At 37.5% G+C, this 23,672-nt stretch overlaps 3 protein-coding genes across 3 annotated transcripts in view; 2 read left to right on the top strand and 1 right to left on the bottom strand.

Annotated features, from left to right (window-relative positions):
* Positions 1-669: 669 nt before the first annotated feature.
* LOC134750905 (uncharacterized) lies at positions 670-1,464 on the bottom strand. The gene has a single exon (XM_063686143.1). It carries the CDS (start codon positions 1,462-1,464, stop codon positions 703-705), a length of 762 nt encoding a protein of 253 aa, XP_063542213.1. The 3' UTR covers positions 670-702.
* A 17,958-nt stretch (positions 1,465-19,422) lies between these two features.
* LOC134750992 (protein CBFA2T3) overlaps positions 19,423-23,672 on the top strand; it is a 34,947-nt gene continuing 30,697 nt past the window's right edge. Inside the window, exon 1 of the mRNA XM_063686296.1 lies at positions 19,423-19,492. Within this exon, the coding sequence (XP_063542366.1) occupies positions 19,423-19,492 (70 nt within the window). The remainder of the gene's footprint in view (positions 19,493-23,672) is intronic.
* On the top strand, positions 21,271-22,603 carry LOC134750982 (uncharacterized). Its single transcript, XM_063686285.1, has 2 exons — positions 21,271-21,647; positions 21,802-22,603. Exon 2 carries the CDS (start codon positions 21,811-21,813, stop codon positions 22,582-22,584), a length of 774 nt encoding a protein of 257 aa, XP_063542355.1. The 5' UTR covers positions 21,271-21,647; positions 21,802-21,810; the 3' UTR covers positions 22,585-22,603.

Raw genomic sequence — 23,672 nt, 5'->3', positions numbered from 1 at the left:
CTTGAAAAAGGTATTCAGTATGGAGAGTTTATTCTCATGAGCAAATGCTATCAAGCGTTCACCCCTTGCATTTCGTTGTCCATATCCATAGTTGCCCATTATTGGGTTCTCGTGTTGTCTTGGTTGGCCAATTTTCGCGTTGAAGTCGCCCATGATTAGAAAGGTCTTGTCTGCCATATCTAGTGCTTTTTTCAGGTCCTGATAAAATTTCTCAATCTTTTCTTCATCCGCACTTTCGGTTGGAGCATATACTTGAATTAATGACAGTGGGCCATGATTTAAGTTCATTTTTAGTAAAGCCACTCTTTCAGATATGCCTATAAAGCTTGTTATTTGGGTCTTATATACTTTCTTCACGAGAAAACCCACACCATGATGTCCTTTGGTTTCTCCAATGTGGCAAAGAATGTAGTCGCTATGTTCTTCTATGGCACTTCCCATTTTTCTCACTTCGGCTAGGCCTATGATATCCCAGTTTAGTTTTTTAATGGCATTGTTTAACTCTAGCAACCTTGTTGTTGTTGCCAGGGATCTCACATTATAAGTGCATATATTTATAGTTTTGTTTAGCTTGTGGCAGTTGAGTTTGGGTTCTCTGTTTATTCGGGATTTATTTTTCTTTGATGGAGGGTGATGGTCTGACGTCCCACGGAGACCAGCCGGGTTGGGACCTAATGTTTTAGTTGTTTGTGGTTTTAGTTGCTATGTCGATTCTTCCGGTCCGTTTACTGGCCGCTGCCTCACATAATCAGAGGAGTTTGAGTTAGATCTAGCTCTCATTAGATCAAATGCGTTCGTTCTGTTATTCCCTGATGAGGTAGAGGTTTGTAGTTTTTTTGACTGTGGGTTAGTTGATGGGGAAATAGACAGTTCTCTTTTTCTACTGTCTTTTGAGTTTTCGTTTTCTTGAACTATCAGTTTATCGTATTTTATGTAGGCGACCTTTCCTTTTTTCCTTTCTTCAATTAGTTGTGGTATTAATGCCTTCCTCTTTTCTAAAATTTCCTTGGAGTAATCCTCCGTGAGCTGTAGTTCCTTTGACTTGCTCTTGTTTTTAAGTACTTCCATTTTCTTCCATCCACTCACAAAGGATAGGAGTGTTGGTCTTGGCTTCTCTCCTTTTTTGTTTTTTCCGATACGATAAATTTTGTTTATGTCGGCAGCTTCTATTGATATGTTTAATTCTGTCAGGAATTTTTCTTGCACATATTTTATTAGTTCTGTTGTGGTTTTTTCCCGTTCTTGTAGCCCGTGTATTATTAAGTTGTTGCTTTTCTTCTCTTTTTCCATATATTCTATTTTCTTTTCCAATTGATCCACCTTCTTTTTTAATGTTTCATTTTGTTCCATTAAAGGTTTCAGTTTTTCATCTATTTTATCCGTTATCCTGTTAGTTATTAAGTCGGTTTGAATCTGCATCTCTTTTTGCATTTTTGCGAAATACATTTCGAATTGTGCCTCCATGTTTTTTATGTAAAACGGAACGCAATGGTAGTAATGTTCGGGTAAATTGACTTGTGTCACTGGCAACACTCGCGATGACACTTGAAGGTTATTTGGTACTGACACTGACAGTATGATTTCCGCTTGTCTATGCCAACTCCTAACCTCTAAATTACACCACTTTTTTTTTCTTCTTATAACTTTGCAGATTTCAATGTTTGCACTTCAACTATTACTTCCACCACTTTATTGCACTTGGATTAACAATTGGGATAATGTTTTTGTGAGAACTTTAGTGTTTAACTATTTATTTTGTTGATTTCTTTACGGAGCGACAATACAGTGACGTTTACGTTTCAAAAAAAAAAAAAAAAAAAAAAAAAAAAAAAAAAAAAAAAAAAAAAAAAAAAAAAAAAAAAAAAAAAAAAAAAAAAAAAAAAAAAAAGCTATCTAGATTTAATTTGTCCAATGTTCCGTTACATACTCTTTTTGTTTTGGTGAGTCCCAAGATACAGGCTCAGCCTAGTTTGGGGCTTACCGGACACCCTTTTGTGCATGCCACTTTCTAATTATTCTCAATAAATTTATTCTTTATTCTTCTTTATTCTTTAGTATCTTAAAAGAAAGGCATAACGTAAAATGTTTGATTCAAATTTCAAGAATAATAATTTATTGCCGACGACGACGTTCGAAAAATAGATTTTTAGGGTTCCGTACCTCAAAAGGAAAAAAAGGAACCCTTATACGATCACTCGTGCGTCTGTTTGTCTGTCTATCTGTCCGTCTGTCACAAAATAAGTCTTATTTCATTCAAATATTCAATCTACGATATTTAAGATACTTTCTCTTCATGTCGCATAGTCTTGGGACGCCTGTATAACACAGAAAATATAATAAGAACCCTGGCAAAATTATAATCAAAAATATACCTATAAAGATATTGCCCGTTGTCCCCAAAGGCTGGACACATAGGTATAATCCTAGTCCAAACACTACGAACGGGTTACATGCGGCATAACGTATGAGAAGTGTCGACGCACCGCCAGATGATACCGGCTTATACAACCAATAAAATGGAAGATTGGGGTGACTATGACAAAAGCGTGAAATACACAGCTTGGTCACATAGCCCTTACTTTGAAAGTTTTGAAGAAGCGATGATTTTGTTTTTAACTATTTTATTTTATGAAATAAAACTATGAAAACGGATTATATCGCATAGATTGAATTTATAATACACCCCGAACGCTGTAAAGGGTTCGAAACGTCGGGATGTATTATAAATTTTATGTATAAAATGTGTAAGTATACTAAACACGGTGACACAACGACTCAAAGTGAGTCTCGGCCTCCGACACCAGATCACGCCATGCCTCTCGGCCTTGCAATAGCTCTCGCCAGTCGCTATGGTCGAGGTTGAGCAGGTCTTGAGCAACTACGTCGTTCCATCAGCGGTATCTAGGGCGTCCAACCGGGCGTCTCCCTTTGGTTGTCCCAAGTATGCTCTCTACACGACACGATCCTCTCCCATTCTCTTTAAGTGTTCGTGCCACTGTGCACTGATGGCTAGCCTTTGGTCTCTCCAATAATGTTGGGTTCGGACAACAGATTTTCTATCTCTTTGTTCCTGACTCTCCGCCTCCTGTCTTCCGCTTTTGTCAGCCCCAGAATCTTCCTTAAAAATTAAATGTGTATGTCCCATTTTAATACCAAATCTAAATTTTGTGAAATATATAAATACGTATTGGATTGCGTTAGCTTACATATAGGTATATGTATTTGCAGCTGACGATAAAGGTGCCTAAATGATATCCAGAAAACAAGATTTCTACTTATTTAATAAAATGGGGCACCAAATCAAATGAACCCAACTCAGAGTAGTGAATGGGTAAAATTACATTGTCTTTTTTGAAGTGGATACCTTCTTAGTTAGCATTCTCGTAGTTTCAGTTTATTTTCTAAACAAAGGATTTTTTAATCGAAAGACAATTTAATTTCTAATAATTGTTAATCAGGTTTTTTAATAATTTTTATTTGGTATTAGATAGTTATTTATACGTACAAAATTAATGCATCGTAAGAACGTTGAAATGATCATGTGATTCTTGTCCCAGAATTTATTAGGAATTTTTAACAACAAATTATCGGGCCACAATGTTTTCATTTTGATTTGTCATATTCGAAATTATAAATCCTAAATTGGTAATCTTAAGTATAGTGTCATATTTTTCATATCAGTATTTGTTACTGTACAAGTGTACAAGTAAAATTTCTTAACTTTGAATGGCCTCCGGGTAACTTCTTAAAAGTATCCACTAACAATTGATATTTTGTGTCACTAATCGTGTGCTTTTTACAAGCTTTTATTTTTAACGTGCCCGGTCTGCATGTTTGTTAGGTACTTAGTGTGGGTCAAATCTTGGAAGCTAAATTTGACCCACTTCCCGATTTCCGATTGAGCTGAAATTTTGCATACATATGTAAATCGGATGAAAGTGCAATATTATGATGACGATGGAGACAGGAGGTGGCCATGGGAACTGTGATAAAACAACGCAAACTAATTGTGTTTGGCGTTTATTAGAATTGTCTCGATTTGTTGCCTGTGGAAAGAAAAGTATAGTCAGCTATAAAAGCTTATATCAAAAATGAAATTTTTGTCAAAACTTATTAAAACTTACTATACCTTTTGGATGTATCGCAGTCGCTTATGAAAACACAAAAAAGTTGTTTTAAGTTAGTATTATTGGCTTGATTGAAGGCAATATATCTCCCATTAATATTCTAATTCTTTAATAAAGTATAAATACTTATTAGTATATTGTAATTGTAAGGGTAGGTGCGTCTTCCGTGTAGGCACCCCTTTCGGAAATCAATTCAACTCGCGTCAGCTGCGGCATTAATAAAGTGCCAGCCGGTGCTCATTTCAATTTCTTTTATACAGCTTCGTAAGTATAAGTAGGTGGGTATAGGTATAGTTTACTAGGTAACTAATAAAGGGAAAGTCTTATGTATTTCTAGACTCATATTTGCACGAAAAGTAATTGTTTAATACACTAGCAGCTGAAGCTGATGCGTGTATATCACTGCACTTGGTTTTTTTACTATTAGGTCTATTAGTGTTCATTTTGTTAGTTGTTTTAAGTGTTTGTCAAGTCTGTTTTTAAAACATATAATTATATATGATTATGATTATGCCACTATGGCTACTATGTTTACTATGTCTGTAGTTTACTGGATAATGTAAGAAAATCTTGGCAAAAACTAGCAATGAGAGAAATATACATTTACGTTTCTAAATAGGAACGCCCGCTGTTGATTAAACACGAAGTTATTGATCATAATTTCTCGCGTAGCGTACGTTTCATTAACCTGCAGACCGCCTACACAGTTATGCTGCGTCTTACGTAAGCGAACAACTCGCGAACGCGAAGCGGCGCGGTGCGGCGCGGCGGGCCCACGGCGTTCGCGTTCGCAACGAGATCGCCCACGTAGGACACTTCTATAGGTATCAATATTAAAGGATTGATTCACTCCGCGCCGCATCGTTTCGCTTCGCGTGTTGTTCGCCTACGTAGTACACTGCGTAACGCTTTGAATGCCACGCATATCGTGCGGCTGATAGTTAGACAAAGATACGCCTGCAGCGATTTTGATAGCACACGCAGTGCAAGTGTTATTTTAAACGTCAAACTTCTATGAAATAATGACGTATAAATAACACTTGTTATTGTACTATTATTTTTACCCAACTAGCTAACTACCTAGTGTAATTATCCATACTAATATTATAAATGCGAAAGTCTGTCTGTCTGTCTGTGTGTTAACTCTTCACGCTTAAACCTCTGTACCGATTAAGTTGAAATTTGGTATACAGATAGTTTAAGTCCCGCGGAAGGACATAGGATACTTTTTATCCCAGAACTCACCCCTCAGGGGGGTGAAAAGGGGGTGGAAATTTGTATGGGGAATCAATAACCGCTGAACCGATTTAGATGAAACTTGGTATGGGGATAGTTTGAGCTGTGGGAAATGATATAGAATATTTTTTATCTCCGAAATCATCCCTTAAGGGTGTAAAAAATGGGGTGGAAATGTATAGTGTGGACCAATTTGGGGGTGAAAAAGGATGGATTAAAAAGCAGATTTGTTTAAGAATTAAGGTACCCAAATTACTAATTCCACGCAGACGAAGTCGCGGGCAAAAGCTAGTACTTAGCTAAGCTTATAACAGCGTTTATTATCTTTACAAACAAAGATTAGGCTTTGTTCTCCTATTTATTACTGGGTGCTAAACATTTGTTTCGTAGCTTATTTCAGCAAGCAAGGTATGTTACACATATATCACACTGTTGACCGAATTAACTGACCTGAACTGAAAAAAACCGGCTAAGTGCGAGTCGGACTCGCGCACGAAGGGTTCCGCACTATTACGCAAAAAACGGCAAAAAATCACGTTTGTTGCCCCCACTTAAATATTTATTTTATTCTGTTTTTAGTATTTGTTGAAATCGAGTCATCATCTGTGAAAATTTCACCTGTCTATCACGGTTCATGAGATACAGCCTGGTGACAGACGGACAGACAGACAGGCGAACAGAGGAGTCTTAGTAATAGGGTCCCGTTTTTACCCTTAGGGTATGGAACCCTAAAAAATGAGAAGTACATTTTGATCAATATCCTAAAACTAAAGCCAATTTTGTTGTTACAAACTGACTAAATATTTTGTTACTGTTATGAAAACTTTTCTTTCAGTGTACTTACGCAGAGCCTGCAGAGGTATATTCCAAGTTTATATTACATCCGGAACTAAAAGCATTAATCATCCTTGTTGGCGTGGCTAAAAATCAGAACTTTTGTGGGCCAGATTTTCATTTTATAGCAGATCTGTCAACTAACATACTATGCTTATGGATACTCCTGGCTCTGCTATGGAATAATCTTATGGGGAAATAGTAGTGATGATCCGTCCCTTTTTATTAAGCAATAACACCTGATATGGATAATCGTCAACATCGAAGAACCGGAAAGTTGCAAGCCATACTTTGTAAAACACAAAATACTTACTCTACCCTGCCTCTACATTCTGGAAACTTGCAAATTTGTTCATAAATACTTAAACGGAATTTTACACAAAACGAGGAGACATACCCTCGTCCTACCCATCTAGACCTACCAATCTTGAATTGTGTCTAGATTAATGCCACCATCCTCCCGATTAAAACTACATTCGTCTCGTCAAAAAGAAAAAAAACTATTTTTGCTAAGAAATTAAAATAAATTCTTGTAACAAAAACCTACTATTCTGTAAATTAATATTTAAATGACAAACTATAAAATGTATTTTTTTGTTTAATAAATTAGTTACAACGCTGTAAAGGGTTCGAAACGTCGGGATGTATTATATATTCAATATACGCGATATAATCCGTTTTCATAGTTTTATTTCATAATTCATAATTCAGAATTCTTTATTGCAACCATGGTACAGTATAGATGTAAATTATAATATACAATGTCTCACATGGACCCTGTAAGGGCACAGCATATCAATAGCTTACTCATAACATTTTATTATTATATTTTTTATTGTATTGTATGTAGCAAATTATTAATTTATCTAAAAAAATATCAGGTTCATGAGTAATTATCGCGGTAACCGAAAACAATATAAAATTAGTTACAGTTGTTACCGTGTAAAAAAAACATTAGCTTAAGTTACTTTTAAGAATTGCCATGACCTAACGGGGCTCATGTTTGATACTTTTATCTCATAAGAACTTACTCGTATGTACAACATGAAAGCAAATAAACTACTTGAATACTTGAACTTGACCCCTGGCCAGCAGGCGGGCGCCACTATCCCACACACAGACAATATCTCCGACAATGTATCTAATATATTAAAAAAAACCGGCCAAGGGTTCCGTACATTACACAATTTTTAACAACGTATTTTTTTATGTGAAGGTGAGTGAAATGTTTTTAAAAAACCCGTAGGAGTCGGATCAAAAACTAAGTAATTAAGTTGACTGCACATTTTGAATAGGCTTTCCTGTCATCTACAGGTAAAGAACTATTTTGTGTATTTTTTTCAAAACTTTAGTCCCAGTAGTTCCGGAAATAAAGGGAGGGGGGGGGGTGGTCATTTTTTGTTTATTTTCTTTAATAACTTCTAAACTATTTATTTTAAAATTACAAAAAATATATTTAAGATTCTTAAAATAAGGTCTTTCATTTCATATGTAACACGATATTGTTTTAAAAACTTTATTTTTTAATTTTCTCATTTACCCCCCAAAAGCGGCCCCCATGTTTAAAATTCATTTGTTTACATGTCCGTCTTTGGGTCACAAACTTACAAGTGTGTACCAAATTTCAACCCAATTGGGCCAGTAGTTTTGGAGAAAATGGGCTGTGACAGACGGACAGACACACAGACGCACTAGTGATCCTATAATGGTTCCGTTTTTTCCTTTTGAGGAACGGAACCCTAAAAATATACCCGTAAACTATCTGGGCGGGCGGGCCACTTCCAATCATAACTTTACCTAACATTTACCCAAACTGAAAACTAAACTGTGGTCCATTACTATATTTATAGTGTAAATTATTGTTTTATAGCGTAAATTAGTTTATAGTAAATTTATAGCTAATGTTGATTAAGTTGGTAGCCACTTCCTACCGGAACCGGTGACGTCATACGCTCGCACGCAGTAGACGCGTAACCCAATTTTTAAAGTTTTTTAGTTCTATTTTTTTATGGTGTTGGTGGTGACCGAGTGGATATGGAGTCCGAGTCGGACGGTCCGACTTTCAATTCGGAGGTCGCGGGTTCAAATCCTGGCTCGTACCAATGTGTTTTTCGGAACTTATGTACGGAATATCATTTGATATTTACCACTACATTCTCGCTAAAGGAAACCTGCATACATCTACGAAAAAGTTCAAAAGGTGTATGTGAAGAAATCCGCATTGGGCTAGCGTGGGGACTATTATATAGCCCAAGCCCTCTCGTGCATGAGAGGAGGCCTGTGCCCAGCAGTGGGACGTCATCATCATTCGCTTGCCCTTGTCCCATTCACTTGGGGTCGGCGCAGCATGTCTTTTTCTTCCATACATCTCTGTCACCCGTCATCTCATCATTCACTTGCGTTAGTTTCATATCATCTTTCACACAGTCCATCCACCTTTTCCTCGGTTTTCCTCTCCTCGTACTTCCCTCCACATTAATTCTTAATACCTTTCTCGTCACATGACTTTCATCCCTCCGCATCACATGCCCGTACCATGCTAGGCGATTTGCCCTTACTTTTTCTGTTATGGGTGCAACTTTCAGGCTTCCTCTTATATACTCATTCCTTATCCTATCCATTCTCGTCACGCCACACATCCACCTTAACATTCTCATCTCCGCTACATGCAATCTCTTTTCATCCGTCATCTTTAGGGCCCAACACTCTGATCCATACATGACGACAGGTTTTATGATCGTTTTATAAATTTTACCCTTTAACCGAAGGGGCATACGGGCGTCACAAATGGTTCCCGTAACCTGTCGCCATTTCATCCATCCTGTGCTAATCCGGTTTTTCACGTCACGGTCAATATCGCCATCGCACTGTACGAGCGAACCGAGGTACTTGAAGTCGGATACGTATATAGGCTGAATTATTATCTTTTTTTTTAACAATCTGTCAACGTCGTCGTCGATTGCAGTGTAAGTAAACTCAGTTTTTTTTACTATAGCGTTAAGATTTACTTGGTTAAAAATGTTGATGTAAGTATATTGAAAAATCGTATAATTATATTCAGGCAACAAGGTCCATATTGCAAATAACTTATACAGTACTTTTTATAAAATTTAAACAATCAATTAACCTTAATTTATGGTTTGTTAATGGGTCAGTTCTTTATTGTTTAATTTAGTCATATATCACAACGCGCTTATGAATATCAAAACATTCGAAACATATTAATCCGAAAATCGCTAATTGTTGAGTTATGGCCTTTCACCGCGGCCGCAACGCACGTGCGGGCCATATGGCGCGGGGGCGTGCGGCGCTATTTATAACCGTACTAATGCGTTTGACTCGACGTTTCGGCTGTACAGGTTACCTGCCTGGTCTTCATGTGAATGACCCAGTGCTCGACACTACATTGTTCTTAGTTGCCATTTTAATATTATTCGATTTAGGGTATGTATGTAGTTAAAATATAAACTAACATATACTTACTTCAAATATATTTGAGATTACGTCGGATACGTCATTACCAAACTTAAATGGAGCTGGGCGGGACATGTTGTCAGACAGAGTGATGGCAGGTGGGCCAAAATGTTAACGGAATGGTGGCCGCTTTCAGACGAAAGGAGTGCTTGGCGTCCGTGGGCTCGTTGGGTGGACGACATTCGGAAGACTGCGGGTCACTTCTGGATGAGATTGGCTCAGGACCGGGATAAGTGGCGTACGCGAGGAGAGGCCTATGCTCAGCAGTGGGCGATAGAAGGCTGATATGATGATGATGATGATGATGATGATGATGACTTCAAATAAGATGATAAAGCAAAACGACTAATAGTATAATGTATGATGTATAAGTATAATGTCTTATACTTACATAGGTAATACTTATACTGCATTTTTGTATTGTTTTTTTTTTTTTTTGATGTAGGTTACACAAAACACATAACAACAAACAGATTACATAAAACTATTCTCAATTATTACCTTAATTCGGTAGACCGCGAGCCAGCAACGTGTTTTATTTATTATAATTAATGTTGCCTTACACCATATTTTTACAGAGAACCTAGATTTAGGGTAAAACACAAATTTCTCCAGGATGGTACACATTTTCCAAGATGGCTGCGATTCCTCGACCTTTAAATTTTCCCACGATCACCAAAGATCTTCGGGTTGGAAGTCATCTTTTCACATAGGTAGGGGTCGTCCATTAATTACATCACACATTTCGAATTTTTAGACCCCTCTCCACCCCTGCTGTCACACTTTTTCATAGGAAAAAGATAGGTCTTTAATACGTACTGTCACACCTGTTGCTGTGACGTAATATGTGGATGAACCCGTACATTATGGGCAGTTTACAAACCGCTTTCACAGCTTGAAATTGCAGAAAGCTCGTGTTATACTTCTATGTACCTTCAAACTGCGGATTGTTGTCTTACGTCAGCCGCACGTGGGGGCCATATGGTGCTGTTATTTATAAAGACTGATGCAGCAGTCGTGATGGAGGTCAGGGGTTCGAATCCTGGCTTCATTCAATTCAATTCAATTCAATTCAATTCAATTCAATTTTTTCAATTCAATTTTCTTTATCTCAATTTAGGCATTAACATATATATAACCTATGAAAGTCAAAAAAGTACAGTTGTACAAAATTAAAATTAAACATTCATCCAAATAATCACAAATCACAACATACATTACAATTTACATACTTAGAAAATACAGAATTATTAATAAAATCAATTTCAATTACCTATTTAACAAATTAAACATTTCAATCAATACAAAAAATATATAACAGAATTATAAATAAAATCAATTTCAATTATTTGCCCTTAGACTACTTGGTTTGTCACTTAAGTTAATTTTCCATACATCCCGATCTGTGATATAGTCCTTAACTCTATAATATGCCCTTGCAATCAGTGCTCGTTTTACAACGGTTTTAAATTTTGCATCCGTGAGCTCACAAATTTGTAAAGGAATTTTGTTGTAGAACTTTGTACAATTTCCTACGAAGGTCTTTTTTAGAAACGAACTTAGGTACAGGTTGATTCACTACTTTTGAATATGTAACTAACAGGCCAATTCAACGGGCGTCTCGCTCGCACTAACACAGTACAATACAGTATAATGTTAAAAATATACATAACAATTCGTAAATAATTTTACAGTACATATACTACTTTACAGCACTAGTGCGATAATTAGCACATTACGCAACTATGTCGAAAATTTAAAGGGCCATATGTACTGTAAAACGTTGTACGATACATGTGCGAATAGGTAATTCGCCACTCGTTTCGAATTTCCTATTTATCGCACTTGTATCGTAATGTACTATTACGTGCAAAATAATTTAGAATAGCAATTTAAATTTAATTTATATCTAGAATTTTAATCAATCAATATAAGTCTAATGAAAAATGAAGTACTTTACAAGATTTACTCCTAAAATAAGACATACGCTCCACTATGTATAAAACCACCGCGGAACTGCATCACAACACTAACCGTTGGACTTAAATAAGTAGATATGAGTACCTATAGGAATCATACATATGTTTGTCTTATCAAAAATTTTTTTTTCATCAAACCCATACGTGTGGGGTATCTATGGATAGGTCTTCAAAAATGATATTGAGGTTTCTAATATAATTTTTTTCTAAACTGAATAGTTTGCGCGAGAGACACTTCCAAAGTGGTAAAATGTGTCCGTCCCCGTCCCCCCCCTGTAACTTCTAAAATAAGAGAATGATAAAATTGAAAAAAATATATGATGTACATTACCATGCAAACTTCCACCGAAAATTAGTTTGAACGAGATCTGGTAAGTAGTTTTGTTTTAATACGTCATAAATCGTAAACCGCAATTTACCTTTCACTCACGTTTCGCATAAAAAATACATTGTTACAGTATGTGTACATAGCATTAACACAATCGTTGCTTACTTATTGCATACCGGTGTGGGGCGGTGCTGCTAAATCCCACTTGCTTCCATTAGAACGTGTACAAAGAGCGATCCTAAAAGTTATGTTCTTTAAACCAATTAGATTTTGCACTAGAACACTTTACTCCATAGCTCGCGTCCTATCAGTCCGTCAACTTTATATTGAACGAGTATGTCTAAGACAGCACAGGTATGTCTCTAATCAAAGCGCACGTCGCCTAGGTGGACGTAGAAAACATAAGGTGTTCGACTCTGTTGCACACAACACGGCTTTTCATCGTCGTCAATTTACCTTCCTTGCACCCTTTCTGTATAACAAAGCCAACGAACGCTTAGACATCCAAAATAGTAATAAACACTACTTGATAAAAAATATCCGCAATTGGTTACTGACCCTAAACTACGCTGAAACTGAAAAACTCCTTGAAATTGTTAGGTGATTGGCTAGAATAATTGCATTTAATAATATATCATGGTATAGTTCATCGTACAAAGCACGCACGTATACACACACTCACACACACACACACACACACACACACACACACACACACACACACACACACACACACACACACACACACACACACACACACACACACACACACACACACACACTTTTAAGTAATTATCTTAGCAGTATATAAAAATAAATAATTAATTGTAATAGACAAATAGTAAACATATATAATACAGATGAATATACTATAGCTGATAATGTCATATCATATCATCCTTGCTAAACTTTAAAATTGTATAAGTAACAGCGATCTGACCATCTGTATCTGTTTTTAACTTGTGTTCACAACCAACCTTTGCTGCATTGCTAGAACTGGCGGTGGTTTATTCCCTGATCCCTATAAGACAGGTTTACCTAGTTTAGGGCTCAGGACACTATTCCTAGGCTGTCTAACAATAGAATAGAATACTCCTAAAAATGTAATTCTACTTTGTAATAAGCTGCATTTTTGATACACAAATAAATCATTTTTCATTTCATTTTCATTTCATTTCATTGTTAAAATTATGTAATGTACGGAACCCTTGGTGCGCGAGTCCTACTCGCACTTGGCCGGTTTTTTAAGAATTTTTATCCCTAAAGTTTTCTGTGTGTGTTTTTTTCTTATCTGTGTTTCATTCATCATCCTTTCCATTCGCCTCTCCTTATAATGCGAGACCAGTGAACGCGCCGAGTGAACGATGTTTAATGAAAGTTGAAAAAAGTTATATTCTGGAGCATTAGTTGAAAGTAACACCTGGGGTAAGCCCCTACTATGGGTGCGTTCGAGTTCAGATCATGGCTTCTCTACACGATAGCACAGAATAAGTAATAGTATTGCCATACAGAACGGCCACGCACCGCCCCGCCCCGACTTAAATTACCTCGCCCCGCGACATCAGATTGACGACCTTTTGCCGACCACTTAGTACTGTTTTTAAGCAACTTACACAATGACGCATGCCGCTGCCGTGCCGTTCACACATAGAAATGCAAGTGATTTTTTATGTATAGCGTGTCCGCCCTGTGACGATGGCCCAGCGCTGGACCAGCGAGATGGCCATGCGATGGTAATGTCTCCTCTACACAATGGCCCAGCGCTGGACCAGCGTGATATCCATGCGATGGTTGAGAGCACGCACTATGGAATGGGCCACGTGAATGCCTACGCACCATCGCTGGCCCACTACCTTTAATGAGCGGACGAAAAACCGACACCGTGACCATCCCATCGCCATCCCGCCGCGCCATAAGCCATCCGTCGCCACTACCCTCTCTACACGCTAGTCCGTCTTAGTGGGCCAGTATGATGGCCCATCGTGTAGAGGAGCCATCAGACGCTTTTCGGTAAGGAAGAATGTATTTATTTTTCTTCTTCTTCTTTGCGTTATCCCGGCTTTTTGCCATGGCTCATGGAAGCCTGGGGTCCGCTTGACAACTAGTCGGTTGAATTTATTTTTATTCTAAATATATTATTCTCCAGCTCTAGTTGAAAGTAACACCTGGGCCTGAGGCGAGCCCCTACCGTTGGTGCGTTCGAGTTCAGATACTTTTAAGTGAGATAGACAATGCTGCAAGAATTTATTTATTTTTATTTACCTAATCTTTATTGTAAAAAAATATATTCAGCAGCTTTAGTTAAAAGCATAGAGTAACTTATACTAGAGCGGTACTGTCATAGTAAATTTTGTAACCCCAGTAAATTCACTGCCATCTATCGACACACTTTAAAACTAAAAATGAAGGTTTATAAAAATACGATAAAATGTATTTAAGTATGGATAAATGATTTTTTTTATTTGCATTAATTATTTTTATGATTTTGACCCATGTTCTTTCACTGATATGCGTTAAAATTGTTAAATAACAAACGAAACCGTCAACGCCATCTGTACGACAATAGGCCAAAGCTAGTAGCGCCCACTGAACGAGAATCAAATTTTCTTGATTTTCGAGGCACGTTTTTTCCTTAGACTGTATCCATCTATTACGGAGTTATATCTATCTTTGGTTAAAAGTAACACTTGGAGCGAGCCCATACTACAGGTGTGTTCGAGTTTTATCTTTGATCCTGCTACATTTTGAACCCATAGGTACATATAACCGTTACTTGATAGTATGTCACTTCTGTTATTATTTATTTGTCATAATTTTTCACTACTGTCAAATCGTTGTTGCTCCCGCGATAACGATGTATTTATTACCCGTCTACGGGACGGGTTATGTTACGATTTTGACAGTGTATGTCCCTCCTTTTCAAACATCATAATTATCTCATGTGATGTGAAAAGCAGTATGTGTCACATGGTAGCAAAATTATTTCCATCTTGGGCGTAACACACTTGAATCCCTCACTACGCTCAGGATTCTACTTTAGAATCCCTCGTTACTATCTGGATTCAATTATAGAATCCTTCGCTTCGTTTAGGATTCAATGTACGCCCTCGCCGTAAATATGACATTTTGCTCCCTTGTAACACAATCTACTATTTTCCCGTAGTTACACACAATTTTTTCATAACACTTGCCAAGAAAAAACAAAATTTTAAGCGAAATAATTCGACTCTAAACTAGATAAACACAGCTACAATGTTTACCTCACACAATTCTCACCAGATTCTCGTCCAATTCTCGTCGTAGGGGTCGCGGGTTCTCGTTAGCGCAGGTGCGGCGCAGGTGTTCGGTACAATTTTTACTTTCACACGTAATTGAAACTTTCAGATTTGCAGAGTAGGTAAATCTTTAGGTTTTTCGCGTATTATTTTTATGTTCAGGGCGGCGATCACTCGAATATCGGTAGAAAACAATGAAATGCTAATTTTTGAAATACGAGCTATAGAAATTGGTAATCTAGTAGTATTGACCACTCGTTTTCAATTATATTAGTAGAAAATATTGTCTTCGGTTACCGCGATAGTTACTCATGAAATAAAACTATGAAAACGGATTATATCGCGTATATTGAATTTATAATACATCCCGACGTTTCGAACCCTTTACAGCGTTCGTGGTCGCGTGGTGGCGTTGGTGGTTCGTGGTCGTGGTGACGGGGTCTATTAGTAGAATTTAAATACCTAGTAGTGGAGATATTATTGAACGAAATACACGAAATCGAGTGATCGAAATTAAAAAATCGCCTCCCAGCTAATACGGTAGCGCCGTTTTGTCAACCAAGTTTCGCAACCAGTTGTCAAAAAGGAATTAATCATCTTGTTACGCAACTAGTTGCCAAAAAAGAAAATTTATTCCTTTGACATCCGGTTGCCAATGAAGAATAGGTCCCAAACACTCAGAACGTAATGTGACAAGTTTGTATATAAAAAAAAATATATAAAATATATATTGTCAGTAATGTTTTCACGGATGTCACACTAAATCAATAGGTAGGTAGGTTAGGTTCGTTAGGCCAAGCGGGGCTCCGTCTAGTTAGTTTGCGAAGGAAATGTTTTTTTTTAAAGAAACAGTACTGGCTGCGAAACTCCACTGTCATCTACGCTAGTTTTTCTTTAGATTTTCTTTTTGGCTTCTTTTTCAACGACTGGTTGCGAAACTTGGTTGCCGAAACGGCCGGAGGGGCTAAATCGTTTGTTGCTTTATTTATAAAATCGCAGTTTCTAGTTTCTATTTGCAATTTGTACTAACTTTTTAATTCTTTTGAAACAAAACTAACCAAACAGTGCTGCAGTGTGATTAATGTTCTTCTTAATGCAACTGTTGCAATCTTATTCGTTAAATGCCAACTTTACCACTTTTCGAGATTTAAGAAACTATTTTCCGACAATTACATAGGTCAAGTACGTTATTTCATTTCATTTCATTTCATTTATTGCACAGTCATGATACATAAAATAAGGTGTTACAAATAAAGTTAGTAAATTCATGACATCTGTTAGGGCACAACAACAATGTTTAACTTACTATCTAATACCTATTAAAACATTTCATTATAATATATCTACCGTAATTTATGTAAAGAAATAAAATAAGATAATAAAATCATCGAATAATAACATTGTAAAAGTGATAAAAGATAAAAAATTAAATAACATTCCATACATTCAGATTTTGGCAATTGTAAAAGTAAAAGTAAAATAAATAAAAAAAATTACCTAATCATAATTTGAATTCAATGTCACAATAAATAAATTAAAGTATTTTAAATTCTTATTATAAGTATTTGCGCTATTTTACTTCGTCAGCTTTTCATCATTTAAAAATTCCTCAATTGAGTAATAACATTTGTGAATTAACATGTCTTTTAATTTCGTTTTAAATAATTTGTCACTTGGTTCAAGTTTAATAGTGTCCGGAATTTTATTGAAAATTGAAATACAATTATATTGTGGCCCATTTTTGAAGATAGCCAAGTTAGATTTTGGTAGGAGTAATTTGTTTTTATATTGGCTTCTAGTTTTTGATGTTTCCGGTTTTATCGGGAATAGATCTGGGTGTTTTCGAACAAAGAGGGCCGCTTCCTTTATAAATATTGAAGGCAGCGTTAATAAATTAAGTTTAATAAAATGGGGGCGGCAGCTATTAGGAATGTGAATATTTGCTAATATGCGGATACACTTCTTCTGCATGATGAAAAGTTGGCAAGAGTCTACGCTAGCTCCCCATAGGACTACACCATAACGGAGACTCGAGTAGATATACGCGTAATACACAGACAACGCAGATTCAAGGTTCGTGTTCGATTTAAGTACGCTTAGCGCGTATGTATATGTCGCTATTTTTGTTTTGGTATTTTGAATGTGGGTTTTCCAGTTTAAACTGGAGTCTATTGTGATTCCTAGCAATTTAAATTCGTTAACCTCTTCAATTTCATTATTATTTACTTTTAATTGTAACTCTAAGGGCTTCTTTTGGATGGGTTTAAACTGCATAATTTTGGTTTTTTTAAGGTTTATTTCTAAATTGTGGTCCTCGAGCCACTTCTGAACGGTAAGGAGCGTGTGGCAAAGCTGTTTGTTGCACTCAATACTATCAGTACCATTAAGTAGCAGGGAAACGTCGTCCGCGAACATAACACACTTGATATTTGTATCCAATATTTTAGGCAAGTCGTTTATGTAACACAAGAATAGGGTACATCCGAGAACACTTCCCTGTGGAATTGAGCAGGTGGTTGACCGCAACCGTGAGGTGGTCGCCGTAACCTCCCGAGTCTCGTCATTGTAGTTATCGATTTGCACAACCTGTTTCCTATTTTGCAGGTACGATTTAAACCATTTATGTGCAGTACCCCGTATTCCCATGTCGTGGGAATCGTGTTATTTAGGGTTCCGTACCCAAAGGGTAAAAACGGGACACTGTTACTGAGACTCCGCTGTCTGTCCGTCTGTCTGTCACGAGGCTGTATCTCATGAACCGTGATAGCTAGACAGTTGAAAATTTCACAAATGATGTAATTCTGTTCCCGCTATAACAACAAATACTAAAAATAAAAAAATATTTAAGTGGGGCTCCCATACAACAAACGTGATTTTATTGCCGTTTTTTGCGTAATGGTACGGAACCCTTCGTGCGCGAGCCGACTCGCACTTGGCCGGTTTTTTATAGTCAGTTTACGAAAAACTTCGTCCATATACTCATATATTCGTTCGCTTTTAAGAATCGGACTCCCTATATGACGTAGTTTATGTAGTATATATAGAGAGTATGGAGTTACATATATATATATATATATATATATATATATTAGAGCAGCAGGTGCGCATCTGTGTTACATCAACTTGAGACGAAACACTCGCTCGCGCACGCCCCATTATATTTAACTCTTATTTATTTAACGCTGAAGTTTCGGACTGGACAATAATAGTATTAGATATGTTTCATTTACAGCTTGTGACAATGCGGCAAATGCTACTTTTATAAAAAAACCGGAGAACTGCGAGTACGACTCGCCCACCGAGGGTTCCGTACTTTTTAACATTTGTTGTCATCTGTGAAAATTTGATCTGTCTAGCTATCACGGTTCATGAGATACAGCCTGGTGACAGACAGTTGGACAGGCAGACAGACAGACCGACGGATAGCGGAGTCTTAGCAATAGGGTCCCGTATTTACCCTTTGGGTACGGAACCCTTAAAAGCGATGTCACTAGTAAACTGGAAAATTATAATATTTATTAACTCATTAGCATTACAAGCTTTTATTTAACTTAATATATAGTTATATATAGTTATTTATGTTAGTTCGTTTGTTAGTTAGTGTGGGTCAAATCTTGGAAGCTAAAGACCCACTTCCCGATTTCCGATTGAGCTGATTTTTTTTATACATAATGTAAGATGTGAGTCTGGTGACAATGCAATATTGACGATGATGGAGATGAAACAACGCAACCTAATTGTGTTTGGGGTTTCCAGAATTGTCTCGAAGAGTATAAATTTGCCTGTTGTAAAAAAGTACAGCCAGCGATTAAAGCTTGTACCAACAAAGATTTTATATTATATTTAAATTTTATTAACACACACACACATATATTTTAGCATGATATTGTTATTTTAATTTTAATTTTAATGTTAAATTGTAATTGTAAATTTTTAGCGTAACTACAACTAATGTAAAAACCTGTAACTTACGTATAGTGGAAGAGCGGTATCCTCTTAATACAAGTATTTACAATACTTAAAAAGAGATACTAGCCCAATTACCGAAACATTGTATGCTACCAAATAAATAATTTTAAATTTTAAATTTTTTAAATTTAAATTTTAAATAACTGACAAAAAAAAACTTATGAACAGATGTTATCAATGTTATTTTTTATTGTTAACAGATGGAAGCGAAGGTGAAGGAGGAGGTCCCTGACAAGGACTATCAGCCCTCAACCACCGAGAGCAGGAAACGTGAGCAACTTATTCTATTTAGTAACTATTGGTTCCAGAACTAAATATTATCAGGCAACTAAGGGATCAAAATAGAGATGAGCCGAATATTCAGTATTCGGCATTTTCGGCATATATTGCAATGTTCGTATTCGGCCGAATAGTTCGGTTCGAACTGCCGAATATTTAGGTATGAGACGTTTCCGTTTCTTTTCATAAACATTCCCGGTGGGTCGGGAAGAGAAGGATCAAAAACACGTTATGAGTTCAGACCGCGGACCTGAATGAACTTAACTTTAAAGTCACACTTATGCCGTGCATATTTTTTTTACTTTGTCAATCTAAGACAAAGTTATAAAACACATAAATAAACCGACTTTTAATTTTAATTTAGATTTTAAAATCTAATTTGATTACGATAGAAAACCTACATTACGAGATTTTCAATTTTTACATGTCATGTTGTAGTCGATTGATACAAAAGTATTTATCAATATCTTTCCATGAGATAAAGCATCTGTATCCTTTTTGTGTCAACATAGTATACCTACAGTAGGGTATCTAAAGTACGGACGTGTACCGTGGGAGCCCGCAGGTGCCCGCGATCATAATCTGGTAGAGGCGGTGCGAAGCACGAACTGTGTGCACTGGATGGGGTAACCACTATAGATATACACAGCAGAACCAGTTTAATGTGATTACACCATATTATTATTACATCGGTCCCCGCTAAAGGGGCCCACTGACTTGATAGTACGATATCGGCCTGTCAGTTAAAACAAAAATTTGACAGTGCCGAGCAACTTACAGGACAATATATAGGTATATAAGACGATATACGACGGACGATAAAGTAGAGCCACCGGCGCCCGCGCCGAGTCATCGGGCGCGGAGGACTGCGGCCCGCATTCTGCGCCGGTCCGTTACCGTCAACGCAAGCTCCTGATGAAACTACTCGATACGGAGTGAAACAAGAGCGTTTTTCGACTTAAAATACGTGAGTGACCCGTTATTAATATATTTAAAATGTACAGTAGAGGTAGTGAATTTTTAATTTTTTCCTTTAATATAAAAATTTCTAGGCCACATCTAGTGTCACAGTACATACAATGCATCACAAAGTATAATATGGCAGCCTGTTTAGTTCGCGAGGGGGACTAAGCTTACAATAACAATACTTTCTATAACTACGTGTTATGATATCATTGATATCTTTAAAGTAGAAATACTGGTACCTACATATCTTCTTCTTCCTCGGTCCCTCATTGCTGAGGATCGCGACCATGTATGCTCCGTCTCCATAGTGTGCGGTCATAAGCCACATGAGTCACGCACTGCATGTTGCCGCCAACCACCCTCTTCACACCATCAGACCATCTCGTGGGTGCTTTTCCTCGCCCGCGCTTGCCATCCATTTGACCCAAGATAATCTGCCTTTCTAGGTCATGCTTCTTAGACCGCATGATATGTCCAAAAAAGCTGAGTGCGCGTTCTTGACATATTGTAGAGAGCCGTGTGGTGATTTTCAGCTCCTCTAGAATGGACTTATTGGTTCTCATAGCCGTCCAGGGTATGCGTAAGAGTCTTCGCCAACACCACATCTCAAAAGCGTCGATTTTTGCCCTGTCGCGACTTTTCAAACTCCATGTCTCGGCACCGTATACGAAAATCGAGAATACCAGAGATCGAGTCAGGCGCACCTTGGTTGAACGACGAATGCTTCTGTTCCTCCAGATCTTGTCGAGGTTCGCCATAGCACTTTTGGCCATACCTACATATACAAGGTGCCTAAAGGCATTAGCTTACTCAGCGTCGTCGGCAAATTGTATGCAAAGATATTGATTGAAAGAGTAGTGAAAGAAACCGATGAGAAAGTATGGGATGCACAAGCGGGATTCCGAAAGGGTATGGGATGTACGGATCAAGTCTTTTCCTTGCGATGCATAGCCGAAAAGTATTTGGCCAAAGGTCAGAAGGTCTATTGCGCTTTCGTGGATTTGGAAAAGGCTTATGACAGAGTGGTAAGGAATGAACTTTGGTCGGTACTGTCGGTGTATGGATTGAGCGGCCGTCTCATTCAGGCACTGAAATCGCTCTATGAGGATTCCAGTGCTTGTGTGAGGGTAAACGGGTCGTACACTGAGTGGTTTAGCATCGAAAAGGGTGTTAGGCAGGGGTGTGTAGCGTCACCGTGGCTGTTTAATCTGTTCATGGACAGTAGTTTGCATGATTTGAGAAATGATGAATGTGGGCTGAGAATGAGTGGGTTACCCGTCAAATGTCTTCTTTACGCTGATGACCTGGTATTGCTAGCGTCATCGGGTGAAGAGTTGCAGGAGATGGTAACTAGAATGCATGGATCTTTTGAAAGGAAAGGAATGAAAATAAATGTAAGTAAGACGAAAGTTATGGTATTTGAAAAGGAGGAATATATGACAAACTGTGAAATTTTGATTGGTCAAGAAAGAGTAGAACAAGTGAAAGAGTTTGTGTATCTGGGAACATTATTCACTAGGAACGGTAAGCATGATAAAGATATTGAAAGGAGAGTGAGTGCTGGAAATCGCGTGAATGGGGCACTTAACGCTTTTATGAGCAGCCAGAAGGTGTCGCAAAAGGCACGGTTGGCTGTGCATAGAGGGGTGCTGGTGCCTACACTTATGTATGGTAGCGAAAGTTGGGTATGGCAGAAGAGGCATCAGAGCCAAGTGAATGCAGTAGAAATGAGAGCGTTGAGAAGTGTGTGTGGTGTGAGATTACAAGATAGAATTAGGAACAGTGTGATAAGGGAAAAGTGTGGACTGAGCGAAGATGTAGTGACAAAAATTGAGAAAGGTATGTTGAGATGGTTTGGACACGTGGAAAGAATGAGTGAAAGAAGGCTAACAAAGAGAGTGTATAAGGGAGAGGTAGAAACGGGAGTTGGAAGGGGCAGACCTCGGCGGACTTTCTCTGATCAGATCGGGGAAATCCTGAAGAAAGGCCAGGTCAAGAGCACCCTAAACCGGCGAGCGTGTATGAGGAATGTTATGAAAGTGAAGGAAGCGAAAGAGGTATGTCAGGATCGTAGCAAGTGGAAATCCGTGGTCTCTGCCTACCCCTCCGGGAAATAGGCGTGAATATATGTATGTATGTATGTATGTATGTACTTTTACTATGGGACCAACCACGAAATCGCGAGAAAAAAACCCTCCCATAGAAAATGAACCAACTAAAATGTATGGAACAACCAAATTTTAAATGTGATTTAATATGTATCTTAATGTACTATTTTTAACTTTTCCTATGTTGTAAAAGTAACTACATAATTACAGTTTTTCCGTATCGGTAACCTTGTGAATTGATTCAAAGCCTACACAGGATAGACAGCTATAATTATAGTCATCATGCGGTCATGTGGCGGCTCCCACCATGTTATATTCAGCGTGTTTTCTTTCAGGCATTGGTAGCATTTAACTAATTATTATAGGCAGATAGTTATTCTATAAATAAATTGTGTAAACATATGAATATTTATATTACCTATTAATAAGTGTTAGCTTTTGCCCGTTATTTCATCTGATTATGGGCCTTAAACTATCTCCGTCGATAAAAATGTTATACTCTGGCAAGCCTTGTTAGTAGAAAAAGGCGCGAAATTCAAAATTTGTATGGGGTGATGATCGATCCTTGGCACCTACATTTTTCAAATTTACCGCCTTTTTCTACAAAGCTGGCTTGCCAGAGTATGAAAAGTAACAATAGCCTACGTAATAGTAGTTTCTGTGACTGCTACATAATGAACGGCATTTAAATACGAGTGTGGATTTATGAAACGACCTGAAAGCGAGTTTCATATAATAAAAACATCACACGAGTGTTTTAATACCTAATTATGTCCAGTTACATACACTGCTTTATCTACACATATATAGTAAGTATTAAAAGTTGTCCATTGTGTGTTTTGACTCCTTTATAACCGCAACTTATGACCTATCATTTCGGAGAAAACGTCATTTCGACTGATACTAGATATACTAAAAAGTAATAATAGCCTTCGTAAAGGCTATAAAAAATCCACAGAATAACGATGATCATGGCACACGGCTGCCGCAGCTCCCACGATGCTATTTCAATGTTTGCTTTGACGAGCACGGACATCGGTTAGCGGAGGACATATGTTGCTGGATTAGACACAAAATAAAACCGGCCAAGTGCGAGT

Source organism: Cydia strobilella, chromosome 21, assembly GCF_947568885.1.
Source record: "Cydia strobilella chromosome 21, ilCydStro3.1, whole genome shotgun sequence".
NCBI classification, from domain to species: Eukaryota; Metazoa; Arthropoda; class Insecta; order Lepidoptera; family Tortricidae; genus Cydia; species Cydia strobilella.
This window is presented reverse-complemented; position numbering and strand designations above follow the sequence as displayed.